The 18,538-nt window shown below is 37.1% G+C and overlaps 2 protein-coding genes across 2 annotated transcripts in view; one reads left to right on the plus strand and one right to left on the minus strand.

Moving 5' to 3' along the window:
• The first annotated feature begins 644 nt into the window (after positions 1–644).
• On the plus strand, positions 645–6,794 carry tprg1l (tumor protein p63 regulated 1-like). The gene is made up of 6 exons (XM_015377715.1): positions 645–1,034; positions 1,161–1,252; positions 1,399–1,449; positions 3,038–3,163; positions 3,764–3,917; positions 4,398–6,794. The coding sequence occupies exons 1-6, from the start codon at positions 804–806 to the stop codon at positions 4,590–4,592; spliced, it is 849 nt and encodes a 282-aa protein (XP_015233201.1). The 5' UTR covers positions 645–803; the 3' UTR covers positions 4,593–6,794.
• A 168-nt stretch (positions 6,795–6,962) lies between these two features.
• The window catches only part of wrap73 (WD repeat containing, antisense to TP73), a 16,543-nt gene continuing 4,967 nt past the window's right edge, over positions 6,963–18,538 (minus strand). Inside the window, exons 5-13 of the mRNA XM_015377797.1 lie at positions 12,355–12,427; positions 11,024–11,127; positions 9,919–10,005; positions 8,514–8,648; positions 8,342–8,419; positions 8,149–8,251; positions 7,911–8,036; positions 7,538–7,729; positions 6,963–7,231 (exon numbers count right to left, since the gene is read on the minus strand). Of these exons, the coding sequence (XP_015233283.1) occupies positions 7,110–7,231; positions 7,538–7,729; positions 7,911–8,036; positions 8,149–8,251; positions 8,342–8,419; positions 8,514–8,648; positions 9,919–10,005; positions 11,024–11,127; positions 12,355–12,427 (1,020 nt within the window). The 3' untranslated portion in view covers positions 6,963–7,109. The remainder of the gene's footprint in view (positions 7,232–7,537; positions 7,730–7,910; positions 8,037–8,148; positions 8,252–8,341; positions 8,420–8,513; positions 8,649–9,918; positions 10,006–11,023; positions 11,128–12,354; positions 12,428–18,538) is intronic.

Consider the following 18,538-nt stretch of genomic DNA (forward strand, 5'->3'; position numbering starts at 1 on the left):
CATGATTACATGTAGTTGCTGCAGCAGACAAAAGTATTTATATATAAATGATCATAAAATTGTATATTTAATGTTCCCTTGTTTTATTATGTTTGTGTACTCAATGATTATAGAATACTGCCATTATTTAATAGGTCATAATAACATTCTGAAAACCACTAGGATAATGCTACAGCGGTATGGATCAACGCCAGAAGTTTCCACTAGAGGGCAGTGTTGGTCTAGGATTCAAGCAGAGCGCTTGTGCACATGTACAAAATGAAGTTGAAGTATTATTTATCAATAGTAATACCAATAATACTGTGTTATTTTTAAATGTATAGTAACTAGATAAAACACATATAAATTATCACAAAAATATGAATAGATTGATTACTGATATTTCATAATTACAAGGTTACAGCTTCAATTAACATTGGAACAAGTATCTTAAGTGTTAACTGATTAAACAATGATTTTCTCAATATGTTTGAAAACATCTGGACCAGTTTGTCAGAAATAAATGTGATTATACATTTAAAGATAAAATGGTTACAGCAGAATTATAATGTAATGTTTTTTATGAAACATTGCACTTCTACAGTGATCGATCAGATGAGTCGCATTCAAAGTGAGTTGGAAGGATGTTCCCTTTAAGGGGAAGGCATTAAACAGGGGAAGTGAAGCCAGTCGCAACTGCTTCATTGTTTCACCCCCCTCTCACTATCAAAACACTCTTAGTTCACTATGGGTGATTCCGCTTCTTCAGAGTGAAATTGAACGTTAATTGTCAGAAAATCTCCCCGAACATCGTTTCCTCCGCCATGCTTCAGCTGAACGACACCATGGACCCGGAGAGCCCGGGTGCTGCGGTTCTCCTCCCCGCAGAGGCAGAGGAGGGGGTGGAGGTTGCTTTCACGCCTCCGGAGGCCCACGGACGGAGCTTCGGACACGCAGCCTCCGTGGCCTGCTGCCCCCCCTTACAGACGCTCACGCCTTTCCATGTCCACAACCCCACCATGCAAGCTAAAGTCAAGGACTACTTCGTGTTCAGGGTGAGCGGCATAGATTCCTTATTAAATTAGCCGTATTGTATCGTAAAGCGGCGCAGGAATAAAGCAAACAGAGAGATGCAGCTTTCTCTGAGGTGATGCTGATGGTGGATGTGATGCTGATCTCAGCCAGGTACCATCGAGCAGGCGGTGAATGACATCCGGACTGTGGCGCTCCCATCAGAGGACGGGGAGGTGCTGAGCGTCTGGCTGCTGGTGGAGTGAGTATCCATCTGCCTGGGCCTGTCTCATTATAATCAGCTCCTATTAGCACTGGAGTTGCAGATTAATCAGCAGTTCCCCCACGTCACAGCTCATGGTCTGATCCTTATGTGCAAAAGAAATTAAAATGTTGTCTGTTCTACAGAGTAGACCATTGGAACAATGAGAAGGAGAGGCTTGTTCTGATCACTGACAGGTGAGTAAATACATTTTTTAAACTGAGATAGAGCAACACCATCCAGAATGTAGTGTATGACTGGAAGTACTTTTGAACAGGGGGTGCTGTGAAAATAATTTAGTTTTTTTTTTTTAAACCAAAGACCTGTGATCCTAAAGGCCTATTTAAAATACAATTTAGTCTGAAAAACTCACATGAAGAGAAAAGACAATTAGGAGAAATTTATTGATACAATTACTTTAGTCTTTGGCGCTCAGACCTCGGCAGAAAACATAGTGGTTAATTTTGATAGATATGCATGAACAGGAGCAAAGAATAGGGCTGTTTCCCCCCAGGCCTGAAACAGGTGGTGGAGTGGAGATAGATGAAGTTGGTTCAGTCCATAGACTGCTGGTTAGCGAGACGGTATGCTGAGCTTATGGGGAGATCCAGAGGACTGCGTGAGTTGATACTAGAGCTTCATTCAGGGACCTGGAAGATGGAAGTCCAGTTTGGATAACACAGATTGAGAGAACCTGTCCATGATGAGCAAGCATGAAGGGACAGTGGAGAGGAAAAACTCCCCGTTGGGAAGAAACCTCTGGCAGAACCAGGCTCAACATGGCAGTCTTCTGCCGGACTGGTGAGACTGAAATGAGACAAGGAGAATTGACACTCTGATGAAGCTTTAGCTACGATGGTGAAGGAGGGGATGGAGGTGGGTTAAAACGGTGTCATCTGGATGAAGTCACAGCGCTTCCGCCGCCTGCGCACAGGAGCAGACGGCGTATCGGAGGCCTTAAGATGAACTTTGGATGCTGATTGGCTTTTGTGGAAGTGTGGTTCAAAGCTGATTGGCTGTCGCAGGTGGATGAAGGAAAGCAATGAGTTTCTTCAGTTGAACTTCCGCCTAGGCTCCATTGAAAATAAATGAGTAAATAGATTGAGATTCACTCCTTTATTGTCATATACATTTCAGTGCACACAACCAGGGTCTGTAACACACAGACATCATCAGTTCTCAGGTGAATATGTGTGCTATTAGTTAATTTCACAATAATACTATAACAATGTAGATTTGGTCAGCTAGCATGAACCTGAGTCACTGTGTTTATGTCACACTTAGCTCTTAAATCCTTTTATACAAACCACAAGTAAATAATTATATTATTATACTATTTAAACCTTATTGAAAAGATATATTGAACAGTTGCTATGACAATGTAAGTCCAAATACACGTAATAATAATAATAAAAAAATCTAAATCATTTCCCAAAACGATAAGAAATGTATCAGTTCTGCAAAGTATTTTTAATACACTCTTTTAAATCTCCCTCTCGCTACTAGCACCCCTACTTCCCATGGCCAAGCCCTGACGTTGTAGGGCAGGCATCCCCAAAGTCGGTCCTCGAGCTCCGATGTCCTGCAGGTTTTAGAGGTTTCCCTGCTTTAGCACAGCTGATTATGATGATTGCAGATGAGCAAAAGCCTGTTAATGAGCTTTCAATTAAAATCAGCTGTGCTGGAGCAAAGAAACCTCTAAAACCTGCAGGACAGCGGCCCTCGAGGACCGACTTTGGGGATGCCTGTTTTAGGGTGTTGATACGGAAAATTTTCTGTTTGCAGGTCTTTGCTGGTGTGCAAGTATGACTTCATTAATCTGCTGTGTCAGCAAGTGGTCAGGATATCTCTGAACGCCGTAGACACCATCTCTGTGGGTGAATTTGAATTCCCACCAAAATCTCTCAACAAGTAGGTCATTTTTATTCATCTTTACAGCATGACATTATTTACTGTACATAGAATTAGATGAGTCGCTCACTCCCAACAACATATTTTGTCTTCTGAAATTATTATTACTCATTACAGTACACTGACCTGTCAACATGTTGGAGGAAAGACAAAAATGAGCCTGAGATGTTAGTTTTAGGATCTGTTTAGATCTGGGATTTCTGCTCTGGTTGTTTCTGCTACAAGTTGGCAGCATTAAACATGAGCTGTGAAACATAATGTTAGAAATGTGTGATGATGTATTAGATTTCTTTTATTAGCCACACATTTAAATACCGTAAAAGTATACAGTAGCCATGCCATGTCAGGCACTAGGTCCTAGATAATCTATGTGTTAAGCCTTCTAGTAACACTCAGTGACATCTGTGTTTTCCAAGCAGAAGTATGCAATCTGATAACATCAACAGTTTTGGTAATCTTTTATCTTATAGTGTTGTGGCTCAGATTATCTCAAGCATTAAATGCTTTTAGAAAATAATGTGTATTTGTAGAGAAAGGGGAAACGGAACATGTAGATGCTGCAATTTTTAGTAAGAAATGAATGTTGATCTTGTTTTGTAGAAGAGAGGGCTATGGGATTCGTGTTCAGTGGGACAAACGTCCTCGGGCTTCGTTCTTAAACCGCTGGAACCCGTGGTCCACAGACATGCCCTACTCCACCTTCACAGAGCACCCCATGGCCCACGCTGATGAGAAAGTGGCTTCCCTCTGCCAGGTATAATCCATTTCACCAAGTTGGATGACAAATGTTTTTCTAATGAGCACATCCCCTTTTTCACTTTAGTAAACATGTCAGCACAGGAAGCCTGAAATGTAATCTAACACACCATGCAGTCATCAGAATCTAGCAATTGTTTGAGGCAGAAGGAGCAGCAACAGCAGCTCCATGGTCACACAGTGGTAGGAGTGATTCTCCTTAACAATGGGCTAATTCATACAATCTTAATCTGCATAAACAGCTCAACTCAAAGTTGTTTTTCTTTTATTACTGGGAAGCAAGCAGTGCTTCTTAGGGGGATTTTCTGCATCTATAATCGTATTTGCAATAAATGGAGCTCATATGGCCATTAGGATTTAATAAAAGTTATTAACCTTTCCTGTATTTAAAATTTTATAAGGATATATACTGTAGCGTATATAGAAAAGTTTACATTTGGTGATGTTCCTGTTTTAATGCTTTGTGTCCCTTCCTAAGTTGGACAACTTCAAAACCCAGCTGGTACAGGCAGTGAAGAAGGCCCATAAGGAGCACCCCATCCCCGGACGGGCTAACGGCGTGCTGATCTTGGAAAGACCCCTCCTCATCGAGACCTATCTGGGTATTATGTCTTTCATCAACAACGAGGCGAAGCTTGGCTATTCCATGACGCGAGGCAAAATAGGCTTCTAGAAAATTTCCAGGGAGGAGCCTGTGTATGTATCTTGATTACCTTGTACTGTCTGAGGGAAGCTCCAGTACAATGTGCAGCTTGACTGTGAGTGTGTGTTTGTGTTTGAGTCGAGCCCATGACATGTCCAAACGTCCATTAATTTGGTTTGAAGACAAGTGGTCGACCTGCAGAAGGTAAAACACAGGAAGCTCTGCAACGATTCCTGTTTTCTGCTTCCCATCAGAAACCTGCACACGTCTTTTGCATATCCACCTTCTACAGCATATGCTTTAAATAACATAACTTAGAAAACTACTACGCTCCCTTTACATTTAGTCAACTCCAAGCTTACACAATATTTTGATTTTGATTGATTGCATTTAGATAAGAGATTAGATTTGTTTAAACCTTAAGCAACAGCAGGAAGCCATGTTAAACAAAATGTTTCAGTTGGTTTATTACATAGTTGAAACTGAATGGTTTTGTTATTGCATTATTATAAATAAGAGGAATTTAACCCTAATGTCACATGTTTACATAGAGAAGACTAAAAATGGAATTAACAACAAATGCACAGTAGAAATGACATATTTGGCCTTGTAACACATGTGTAACCTTATTGTAATTTATTGTATTTATTTTTCGGAGTAGGAGGAAGCGATTTGTAACCAGGTCTATGCAGGAGTTTTGATCTTATTTCTTTATATTTTGCTTCCAGTAAGCCATATTACCTCCTAAAGGATGTTTTAGCAATAGGTCTGAAGGACTTTATGGATGAGTTGCAGTTTTTGGCCAATTTAGTATTGATATGATTAATTCTTCTTGATTAAAAAGGAATTTGTATCCATCTTTACACAACGAACTATTTAGCTATTTGCTTTTTGTGATGAAAGACAATTTGTCAACTTATGCTTTTGATTCAGGTATTAAAAAAGGCCAAAGAAAACCTTTTAGTTTATAATGTTAATCCTACAGTTATTATCAAAGACAGTTTGCCATAATTTAGAATAGTGTGCTTGAATGAGAAGAACAAATAAAAAACTGGAGAGAAAAAAGAAATGTCAGCCTTTAAAGCAAACTGATTAATCCTGTTAAAAATAAATATGCCTTTCACAATGAAAAAGGTATTTAATACATGAAAATGTTTCCCATTATTTTAGATGAATTTTCTTCAATTATTGTATTTCAATCATTTACCTTTTTCTTTTCAAACCAATTGGAAATTAAATCAAAATGACCAAAACCTGGTGTCATTGTGTTAGGCAGAGTAGTTTAAATAATTGTTAACATCTAGCATAATTCAAAGGATCCGCCTCACAAAATGATCCTGCAGGAAATGGCTACTACTAGACAGAAGAAAACAGAGACCACAAACGTCGTGGTCCCACTTTTTTAAAGAAAACGTGGTTTACTGGAAGCAATTTGCTGGAAAAGGCTGGCATTTAATTGGTGATAATGTGTTTGAGTGACATCTTTTCCACATGACCACTATATTTTGTTTAAAAAAATCAATTATCTGTAGATTGCATAAAAAATAAGATTTGTATCTAAAACTAATTTAAGATTAGTTGATAAAACTTGAAGGTGGTTTGACAGTGAAACAAATCTGCATTTGTTGTGGGGCAATAGAAAAACTTCACATGGTCAGATGTATGTTGTTTCAGAGTGATTGGCACTAAAGAACGCTCAGGGACAAAAAGAAATCAGTTGCCCTCCACAAGGTCCTAAATACCTAGATTTGTACTTTGTATTCCCAGATAAATAAATGTTCCAGGGAGTATATATATTATAATGTTCTCACTTAATTAGTCATAGAAATAATCCAGACTTTATTCCAAATGAGAATTCCTCAGATGTGCCTGGATGAATGAGGATCCATGTTCGCCTTCATCCAAATCTTTTTTAGTTAATGTGGCCATTTTGAGCAAAGCTAAACAGGTGTCTCACAGCACAGTCTTTTGTCCTTGTGCATGGTTGTTGCACGCCGAGTTTGCACGACTAACCTTTGTTTGCTAAACAGTACCATATGTGTAGTTGTAAATAAATATTTATCAGCATTTTTTTATTAAAATTAATGTATGTAAGTGAATACAACATAATGTCTTATGAATGCGAGTTGAAGCAGTGTTTTGTTTTTAAAAAACTATTGTCTTAATTAAAATGTTTTGAGGTTCTGATCAATGTTTCCAGCTCAGCATCAAAAGTGGAAGAAAAAAAAATAAAGCCCTTCCTGTTTTTGTAAGGAGAGCTTCTTTTGTTCCTCATTGGTGTTTGAAGACGTGGTTTGTCTTCTTTTTATCCCTTCATAGTTTTTATAGTATTGAACAGCATAGTATAGTAATAATTAATAAACAATAGAGCAGATTGAAATGATTTAAAAAAATGCTTTATTGAGTTAACTACAAACTTTCAGAGAAACTTCAGGACACAAATGCTTTAAGGCTAAAACTCAACCGATTTTTCACAGTGCTGAAAAGCTAATGCTTCAGGAGTGTTTTCAGTGGTCTTCAAGTACATAACTAGAGCTGTACTAACTATCACGAGTTTAACTTTTCTTCCTGCTCAGTGTCCATATAGCACAAACAAAGCTGCTCTTTCCCAAGCAGGATCACAGAGTCTCCATTGCAGTGCCACTTTAGGGACTGGACTTGGAAATCACCTGTAAAAAAAAAAAAAGAAAAAGAAGGGGCAAACTGATCACTAAATACGTACATTGTATGATGTTTGAGGAGAAATTAAATTATCTCAGTGGAGGGCAGAATAAAGACATGAGACATCAAAGAGATAAGACCAAAGAATATTGTATTTGCAGAGTTATTATTGCATGCATGCCACCACAGCATCTAGAGGAAGTGGTGTAACCTACATGCAATATGCTAATAATAGCACAAAGCTAAAACCAATAACTTTTTATGCCTTAACAGATAAACTGATATTTCTAATTGTAAGTGGTGAAGCATGATACCTTCAACAGGAACTTGGACAGAAACACAGCCTCCAGGGGACCATAGATAAAGTTTGCTGTTTCCGGTACACAGGGCCAGTCGAGGGCGACAGGGGTCCCACAGAAAACAGCGTACAGATAATGTGTGCTCCAGCACAGCCTCCAGGCTCATCTTCTGCATGTCCCACACCCAAATAGCAGTGGGCATGTTGTCTGCAGATACAGAAATGCTTATAAAACCTCACAGCCACTCTGTCTGTATCTGTTTTAAAATATCATAAGGATGAAAAACTGGTAAATACCAAAGGTTACAGGACTGATAAATGTAGAAGCTCTAAATGGATTTAACAGTTTACTGGGGTCACCATTATGTAAAAAAAGCATCAATACCTACCATTTTTGGTGGCAAGATAGCGACTGTCTGAGCTGAACGCCAGAACAGACACACCTATTTTGGGATTGGCTCTGTCTGGGTCTGGCTTGACAGCAGGAATTTGGACAGGCAGAGAGCAGATCTCATCTGGATGAGGCAAAAACATACTTTGTAAACAGACTTTAGGGGGAAACCAACCCAAGCAGGATTCTTGATTGCAACCTTAAATATTTTCCTTTAAACCAATTCCTTGACTTACATTTGCTCTGAGTGCTGAAAAGTGTGGAGTCCATTGTTACATTGTGTAGCGAGAACTCATCGCGGACCTCAGCTGGCCTTTTCTCCACTTCCTTGTACACAGTCTAAGGAGACAGGATGTAAAAATATGTTTCAATATACAAAAAGGAGTAAGATACATTCTAGGTTCATCATGAGAACTGAAATATACTCACCGCTTTTGTATTTTCAATGACTGCTGGGTGTTCAAACTGCACAATTTTCTTCCAGGTGATATGATTGAGGATGCGCACCTGACAAATAAAAATAGAGTCTCTCAAAATCTACAGATATGGAAATTGGTGCACATAAAAAATCAAAGACTTCCTAAAAAAAAATTGTCTATACTTTCTCATCATAACTGCCAATGGCCAAGAACTGGCTGCTGGGGCTCCAGGACACGGACTTCACACCCAGGGACCACTCATAGGCACTGTAGGTCGACAGCAATCGGCCATCCAAGGAATATAGCAAGACCTTATACTGCAGAAAAGAAACATGTTTATTAAATATAGTTACTTCAAAAAGTACCTCTTTCTACAGATAAGGCTTAAGGTCACATTTGAAGTATTTTTTTACTCTTTTAGGGCTAAAACAATTAGATTAATAGGGTTTAATGTATTATTGAAATAATTGTTAATTAAGTGATCAAATAATCTTTAACTGAAATATAGAGAACTGTTATTAAACCTCAATTTCACAGAAAATACATACATTTCACATTTAAGATTAACAAAAAATATTTGAATTAATCAGTTAGCTAAAAAAATATATATATATATTTAAATTGATTAGACAATCATTTGTTGCAACCTTAGCCTGTTTCAACATTTGCAAAGAAAGAAATGGCTGCACATTAAACCTCCTGACGTATCAGTTGATTCCTTAACATTTGAGAATATTTAAAAATGAAAATCGATGTTTAGTGAGTCATCACACAGTGAATTGTACTGGCCACGGATTTTAATAACATACTTACAGCATCACCACTATAGCTGCCATTGACTGATACATTTGAGTATTTGATCAAATATCAATTTTTAAATAAACATAGTAATTAATTTTCTACAATAAAAGCTGCTAACATCTCAAACACACTATTATGTTCCTTTTCAACAAATAAGGTGCCCACAGTATTGACCAAGCTGAAAACAGGCTGAATAAGGTCTGCAAGTCAACTTGCTGATGTGTGTTAAGGTTCTTGTTTCAATAAATGTTTGTTCGACACAAATGTAGACAGAGAAGTGGGCATTCAGCAGATTAACAAAACATTTAGCTAAGTTTTCACTGTTGAAATAGACCGAATGAAGTAGAGATGCAGCGATCCTGTTTTCACCAATCCGATGCCGATACCTGAGCTGAGCCTATCGACCGATATCTGATACCGATCTCATTCAACTGTGGAACAAATGAACCATCTTATATATCTTGCCATATGATGGAAGGCTTTAGCCCTGACATAAACAAAGTATAAAAAGGTAACAATATAACACATATAAAAATAAACTATATATTATTTATTAGCAAATAAGCAGCAAAAATAAAGAAATAACAGTTCCATGTAAAGTACACTGGATTTGATATCCGATATCAAATCAAAGATATCCGATCCAGTTAATTAGTTAAAATTGGAACAGATATGTAAACCAGGTATCAGAGCATCTCTAGAAGGAAGCAATGCTTATATTCATCTATCATTACAGTCACTATGTTTCAGTTGCTATATATTCACTCAACAAAGGAAAATGCAGACCTCTAGACAGCTGTCCCACACTGCCAGCACACAGCCATTAGGAGACCACTCCAATCCAGCAAGGTCTTGTGTTTCTGTCTCAAAATGCTGTAAAATAAGTGGAAAATAAATGACATGTTTAATGGATGTGAATTTTGATGTGTCCCTCTATATACCATATAACATTGTCTGTCCAGAAATAAGTCATTTATTGTTTTCAATATTAAACAGCTTAATAATTATACAGTTAGGGTAAAAAATATTCATGTTTGGCACATTAAGGAAATAGTTATTTACCAAAAAGATTTTTCTGATTTTAAGTAAAATGGACATTTTAAAGTAGCCAACTAAGAGTCCAAACCTGATGTGATAGATGATCTGTGGTAGAAGCTAAAGATTAGCACTAGGAGCTAATTAACAAAGAAATGCTAGAAGAGCATTGGAAGCATCCAAAAAGCTGGTCAAAAAATATTAGAAAGATTTAAGTACTGTCATGCAAATAAAATCCCACTGTTTTTTAATAAGACTTTAAGTAATTGTTGCCAACCTTTTTATATAGGTTTATAGGAAAAAAAATAACAATTATACTCCTTTCACATTGTTTTACCATCTTTTGCCTGTTTACACTTGGTGGGACTTTCAATGAATTTTAACTCTGATGACTAAATCTAGGTGTAGTTGCTGGTTCTGGCCATTTTCTCAAGCACAGTTGTAAAGTGTACATTATGCAAGAGTGGAGCAAGTTTCTACTCATTAAAGCAGGGGACACAACTTCATGGTTGGGGTAGATGGAAACATTTACACAAACAAATGCACAGACATTTAGACTCACCAGCTCAAATGAATACTTTATTTATCAAGACTTTTCTTTTATAATAAAAACTATAATATTCAACTGTTAAATAATAGTATACATTCGATTTTAAAAAGAAAGTAAATAGTCCAGCTTGAGAGGAAGCCAAAATATTGTGTGGTATAAAACAAAAAATACAAATGTGTTTTGTAAGTTTTGAGGATCAGCTATCATTGTAATTTAGCCTAAGAATATAAATTCTTGGTTCTGTATAAATCTATTAAATCCAATCACTAAAAGCTACAGTATATAAAGAAGCTGTGTCCTACTTACCCTGAGTAAATGCCAGTCATCACATACAAATATGCTTATACAATCTTTACAATCACGGCGTTCAGCTAAGGCCATGTAGGATCCATCTGTGCTGAAGTCAATACCTGTAGATTTGAAAACAACAAGGACAGATAGGCTCAAATAGGGTTTATTGTCTTAAATCTATAGAGGAAAGCCTAGTCCAAGTCTTAATTAAATATTCAACATTTGCTGAAGTCATTAAACACTTAAAAGACTTCTTTGGGATGACAAAAGTCTCTCTTTTCAAGTGGTTCTCAGTTAAGGCGCTGCTAGACAAGATGCTGGAGCCTTTCTGTTTAAACTGTTTCCAACTAAATTATTGATAAATTTATATTGTTTTGTTCCAGTGGAGATTATATCTTTCCCTTCACAGCAGCTCATATCCAAGAGTGTTTCTGTTTTGTTCCTGTCTACCAACCTTAGCAGGTCAAGACCAAGTTTGATTCTATAACTCTCTTTGCTGCCTGTGGAGCTGCTGTGTTTCACAGCCAGAGGCACACCCCAAGCTGCAATGCACAGGTCACAAAGTGAAAACATTACCAGCATAGCTGTCCTGCCTGGAAATAAAATTATTTTTAAACCTTAATGTGGTGAAAAAGTGCATGAGGAGGGAGAGGGGGCCTTGGAATGTTCTGATTTAAAGCCAACCCCCCCCAAAAATGTTTGTGCTGAAGATGTTAGAAAGACCATTCACTAACACAGCTACAGTTTACTAGTTTTGTTCCATCGTACTGCAGCTTACAGAAAAAAAAAACACAGTACCGGTACATCTAATTATACAAATGCTTAATATTTTCAAATATCATAGCTAAAACAACATTATTTGAAGTTAAGACAGTGCTAAAGTATTTTTTCTCAATTTAATTAAAACAGGTAATATGACAATGGTTTTAACTTATTTTATATATAACTTAATGGAATTCTGTGTTATGCAATGTAATTATTTGATTCCTTGGCACCGTCAAGTCTGTGGCATGCAACTCCTGTGGCTGAATCGTTTATATGACAGTGCTGGAGATAAACGGATTGTAAAGGGGCATAGTGTTGCATGTGGAAAATGAGTAGAGACCAGGACAATCATATATCCAGTAGTTGCTGACAGGCCCGTTATGAAAAGCATGCCCCATTTACTGAAGAGGGTGCACAGCTGTCACCAGTGACGGCCTCACTTTGGCTACATCCTGGGTTTTACCACAAGGTAAAGAGCAGAAAGTGATTAATGAGGTATGTCAAGGCACTCAGCTGACCCTGTCCTCAGGTACTCTAGTAGTACATACTGTAAACATTCATAATACCACTCCTATACTCACCCTTCTGACATGCTTTGGGATACTTGATGTAAGACACAGCTTTCGTGCAGAGGGACCAGACGGTAATTCTCAGCTGCCATGGCAACAATGACAAAAAAAGAAAGAATTGATTTTTAGTAAAAAAGGGAAAATAAGGGTATGAAGTTTTCCAAACCAGCTTTGCTAAATGTGTAAACCTCAACTGTTCCCTAAACCTAATCACTGGTTCTACTAATTAGGGCTGAAATTATTGATCATGATTGATTGAAATAATCATCAACTAATTTAGTAATAGATTAATCATTAACTGGAGTAAAGAGACTCTAAACCATACCTTAAGCTGACATAGTGACCCACTAAGGGCAGTAATTATACCAACATTGTAAATTTTACATTTAAGATAAAAAAATACATATATTTTATCATCCATCAATATGCCCTTTCCAGATCTCTTTAACTGGGAAAGTTTTTGTTTCACCTGACTTGAATTTTGTAAAAAATCTTGAACCATTTGCTAGGCGATTATTAATCAGATAGAAAAATTATCCAAATAACCGATTAGCAAAATGATCAGTTGCAGCCCTAACACCAACCACAGTTCCCACCAAACAAGCAATTAGTAGTTTACATTACTATCAGGGATTTCTTTTCGTCTCTTTTTGTAGAAATGTTTATATTCTGCAACATTGGAGTTCTCTGGAGTATAAACTGCCTTTTTTTAAGGTCGTGGCACACCATATTGATCAGGTATTTTCTGACTCTGAGCCATTCCTAAAATGACTTCCTGAAGTGATCAGAATCCTTGTCCTCTAACTCACTTAAGGAAAATGAAAAAATGTTAATGGAATATTCTCTCACAGGATTTTTGTTATATTGCAGATTTCATGGCTCTATAAATTACAGCTCAGTATCTGGGTCCTCTTACAACAAAGCAGCCCCATATCAAAACCACCTCTACGTTTGACTCTTGGTAGGATATTCCTGTTTCAACATGTGCTAGTTTTCACCAGATGTAATGAGGCAAACACTTTCTAAAAGAATAAACCACTTTTGACTCAGAAGTCCAAGAATATTTCCTTATATTGGACAAAACTAGAAGCCTAAAGTACCATACTGCTTGGGTTTATATTAAGAAATACTGGTATGCCAGACATTCAAAGGACGGTTTGTCACTGTTCCACATTTTTTCTATTTGTGGTTAAGGAAGTTCCCCTAGACTTAGGGTTGGCTTTGTAGCCCTGTCTAAGTTATTTCTCACACTTTCACGCACATTTATATAATATCAAGTTGTTTCTCATTTAAATTATTTACCCAAATTCATGTTGAGCTAAATTACTTGAGCGTACAGGTATGGCATATTTGAGGCCTGAGTGAAACTAACTGACCATAAACAATGAGGTTAATATAAATATTATGCAATGCCTTTTCAGGATGGAATCAGTTGGATTAAACTTTCAAAGATAATCTGTTGAACAACAAAAAAAAAGACAAAAACCCTGACTAAGTGAATGGTATGTGATCTACCTTAGCATTAATTTCACAGCAATAGAAGCCCACAAATATTTTCATTGTCTAGTAGTGAGCGAGGATAAAACAATATCTCAACACATAACAAGAAAGTGGCTCAGCCTGTTCTCTCTGTTCCACGGTTTAATGTTAGACACGTCCGCTACAAGTGTGACAAATTAACAGTTGTGTAGCTGGCGAGTGGTGTGCAGAAGGACAAACCTAAAGCAGCAGCAAAGACAAACTACGTGACCACAAGTCGGCACGACAAAGAAACCATGTGTTAATGGTCAGTTTTGACAACAGTCACTCATATACCCACCGATCTCAATTTAGCAAGCTCCACAAAAAGGGGGGGGGGGGGTTCTCATTAGTTGAATTAGCTGTATAAAAGCAGGGATATTTATACTATTATATACTATAATTATAATTTAAACCAGATGAGCTTATAGGAAAGTGGTGCATAATTGATAGTGTTTTATTAGAGTAGCTGCAAACACCCCCATCTTATTCCACATGGTTTTAGCACAGCTGCTATGTCTTCCCACCATTTCTATGGACTCGAAACAAAAGATGACGCACAAAATAATAATAATAATAAAGGTGTAGCTTTTGTATGCAAATAGCATAAACATTTTTTGACTGATATAATCAAATAAAACATTTAAGGTAAAATTATTGATGGTACTCAAACAATTCTATTTACATTAAAAAGCCACATATGTATTCAGATAGACTTTTGGCTAATGTTTATGGCTATATAAAAATAGTATGACACATGCTACAAATGAATGAATATGTTTGTCATTATTTCTTTGGTAATGTACATCTATTTAAATAGTATGTAAGAAGTATCAGAAATAAATATTTTGCATTACATATTTAGCTTTATAACCTAAACAATTTCCATTCTATTCTGCAAACTACAAATTAAATAATAAAGAGCTTAGGGATAAAACTAATTCAATCAAGAGTCTTTTTCATTTAATTAATTCAAAAATATTCCCGCTTTAAATGCAGTCATTTTTAGAATCTGCATGGCTGGACTAGTGGAAGTGAATACCATTTTATCATAGTATTTAGTCAGACATTTGAACAGGGGTAAACCTGTCACCAAAACGAACTGAAGTGTTGACCTTACTGTTTAGTCAGCCAGTTTGGTCACCCAGCTGTGCAGACCCTGCAATAACATCTCACTGCAGACTTTCTGGACTTCCCCTCAGTTAAGCTGCCATAACAACCAGAGTCAACAGTGCTCAAACACCCACATGCTTACTCTTAAATGCTCTGAGCCCACCACATATGTGATGCAGTTATCAGGACCAGAAAAGCGTGTAACTCTAAACTGGAAAGGAAAAACGTGTGTGTGAGCGAAATACTTGGGAGAAGCTTTGCCCCGTGGGGTGGAATGCAATTAGAAACTGGGGTTAAAAGGAAGTATTCGCAACAATCCAGAGGAAGAGCTTTAAAATAGGTAGATGTGATTCAAGAAGTGTCAGTGGTCTAGTTGTTACCCTGATCTAAGGACAGAGGATTAATAAACAGATAATTTAGTAAGAATATACTGTTAGAGCGGAAACCGTGCAATAAATCTATCATCCATTTTTACTGCATGACTGTGTGATGGCTGGAGAATGAGAAAGTGCATCTGATGCTGTATAACCCTATCTGTCAACAGAGGATTAGGCAGAGGACATTCCACATAAAAAAATATATATCTCAAACCAGTATAGCTCATATCTCCTGTTACCATCTTATGATTTTACCAAGGAACAAGCGCCTCTCATAGCCTACAAAGGGTATGGGTGCCTTATTGTCACGCATTGCTGTGCATCAGCTGCCTACATTTACAGTATACAGTAGCAGTATTGCCAACAATGTTACATGTTAGAAACGCTTTAGCTGGACATTCAAAAAGCGCCCCAGCTAATCTGATCTCAGCAATGTTAAAAATCCTAAAAGAAGATACCCTGCTGCCTGTCCTTGGCTCCATTCTCTACCCTCTTTTTTATCACCCATTCATTTGTAAAGAATTATTAACAGGAATGTTTAAAGAGTATTAAGTTGGGTACTCAGTGATTGAAACTTGAACTTACAGGAAATGACAAAAAAAAAGCCTCAATAGACAAATGTTAGGACTTTCTTAAGCAGAGCAGCTTTCTAGTAAAACTTTAAGGGGAGCTGACCTGTGCCTTTCAGAGATGAGATTCAGTTGTGTAAGGGTAAAAGAGATCAGCTTATTAATAAAGAATACAGAGGATTTTGGTTTGGGTAAAAATCGAGTAATTAAGGCAGTCAACTAAGCAGATTTACCAGCACATAGACGGACAAACACTTACACAAAGGCATGATGCAGACCACAGGCAGCTGTCACTAAACAAGTTAATATAGCAGGCTGTTTATGAGTGGAGCTGAAATTTAAGCTCGACACGGACACCAGTCTGGCACTGTGTTAATGAAATCCTGAGTCGGGGTGAAGGTAAGTTCAGTGGGCTGCTTGGCAAAGTCAGAATAATTGTCTGTTTTCCCCCTTTCTTTGTATTGGTTTTGCAACCTTCTTTATAACTATATTTCCCAGTTTGTACCTGTTCATTGAGCGTTCTCACCACAACAATGACGACAGTAAGCTTGGTAAAGAACTCATGCAGTAAAGCTCAGGTCAATAACCTAATTAAGTTTCTCTAATTGTCCAGATCAAAGTATAGAGATTTTGATCACATTTAGTCGATATATATATATTTTTAATACTGTCCAGAGTATGGATGAATTGGGAGATAGATGGGTCAATGAATAGATTAAACTGTTTTAGACTGGGATAGAAACAAAATTAAAGAAATTCAGATAGTTTTTCTGTATTTATTTTTACCCCACAAATTTTCTAAAGCTGTAAATTACTTTATAATAATCCATCCTTTTCCCGGACCGCATAAAAAACATGAGTGCAGTAATTAAGATTTTAAGCCTTCCAAAGTCTATAATAAGTGATGCAGTTGACCAACAATTAGGGCTGGGCGATATAGAAAAAAAGCTTATCGATTAAAAAAAAATGCATATTGATCGATATCGATAATTATTGAAAAGATTTGAAAACATATTTTATGTGCAGCTCTGCCTGGACTTTTTATAATATTGCTAAATGATTTAATTTTTAATAAAGAATACAAACACAGATTAATTAATTAATAAATTAAATCTTTATTTAACCAACTTTTTTAACCATAACAGAACTGTTTTAAAGAAAAATAACTTAAGAGACCTGAGTTATGTTATTAAATACTGACAAAGAATAAACTAAAGTGACCAGAAAAGTGACCAAAATAAATATAACAAATAAATGTGCTCTGTGTTGTGGTTTGAGAGGGCGGCGCTTTGTGACGGCGTGCCTGGGTCCGCGATTGTGATTGGTTGGGAGGAAGCAGTGACTAGCATGAACCTACATGCTAGGCTACAATGAGAAGGAAGGAAAACGGCGTTTCTTTTTTATCGAACTTTTATCGACTCTCTTTTTTTCTATTGCGCCACACGTCTATCGATCGATATATATTGTTATTGAATTATCGCCCAGCCCTGCCAACAATTAAGATCAGCCAATTTATTAAATGACAAGTAACAGTAAAGTCTAATAGGTACAAGAGCAATGAGCAGATGTTTTTCCCCTCTGTTCATTGAGTACAAAAAAACCTAAAACACAGACTTTCTCAGCATCCGTGTGTGTGATGCAGTTTGATCTAACTTTAGTAAAAACATGCATTTGAATAAATGGAAATGACCCTTTAATTAATTTCCTTTTTACGGGATATAAACTATCCATACATCCATTTTCCATCATGCTTATCCCAAGCGGGGTTACTGGTGCTTATCCCCAGCTGTCTACAGGCGAGAGGCGGCGTACACCCTGGACAGGTCGTCAGTCCATCGCAGGGCAACACAGAGACAAACAGGACAAACAACCATTCAGGGGATATAACCTACAACCTCAAAAATGTTTTTTTTGGATTAGTGCTGGTTGCATCGATTTCTTAAATACACCTTACACAAACAAGTTTCTATACATGCAAGAAAATTCAAATCAAAAGGTCAAACTTAGGAAAACAATAAGAAATGGATAAAGTACCAATAAGGGTGCATCACTGATTAAAAAATATCATTACGTTAAGCAAATCTCCAATCAGACCTCTCCAAACATAACATTTGCTTTTTCTTAGAGAGAACATCTATCCATCATTCTTTTTTTTTCTTGGAAGATTGGAACAGACATAAAGCAGTCATTACGCAGACCGTTGCACTCCCTGCACCCTTCTCCAGACCAGACGGACTTCGTAGTTGCACCACAGCACCTGTCAACTAAGTCCTGGAGTCAGGTTCAGCATGACAGACGTGGCCTCCCATGGTGCCCCATCATATTCTGCATGCCCTGAGCATAGCTGCTATGTCTTCTCACCCTTTACTATGGACTCAATATAAAAGACGACGAACAGAAAATAACTAAACTAGTCTTTATTAGTCTGGGCGTCTTTTTGCTTATAGAAAAAAGGCAATAAGCATCTGTTTATGGAGCTGTTTTGAGCATCTGAGGAAACCATAAAAGAGCATCAAATAACCTCCACACATCAGAAAGAAAAAAAAAATCGTTAATTGGGAGTCAAAATCTAAGTCCTTTAGAACTTTTGGGTTCACTTTGTCTGAAATTTGCTAAATG

The sequence above is a fragment of the Cyprinodon variegatus genome, unplaced genomic scaffold, assembly GCF_000732505.1.
Source record: "Cyprinodon variegatus isolate N-32 unplaced genomic scaffold, C_variegatus-1.0 Scaffold158, whole genome shotgun sequence".
Classification (NCBI taxonomy): Eukaryota; Metazoa; Chordata; class Actinopteri; order Cyprinodontiformes; family Cyprinodontidae; genus Cyprinodon; species Cyprinodon variegatus.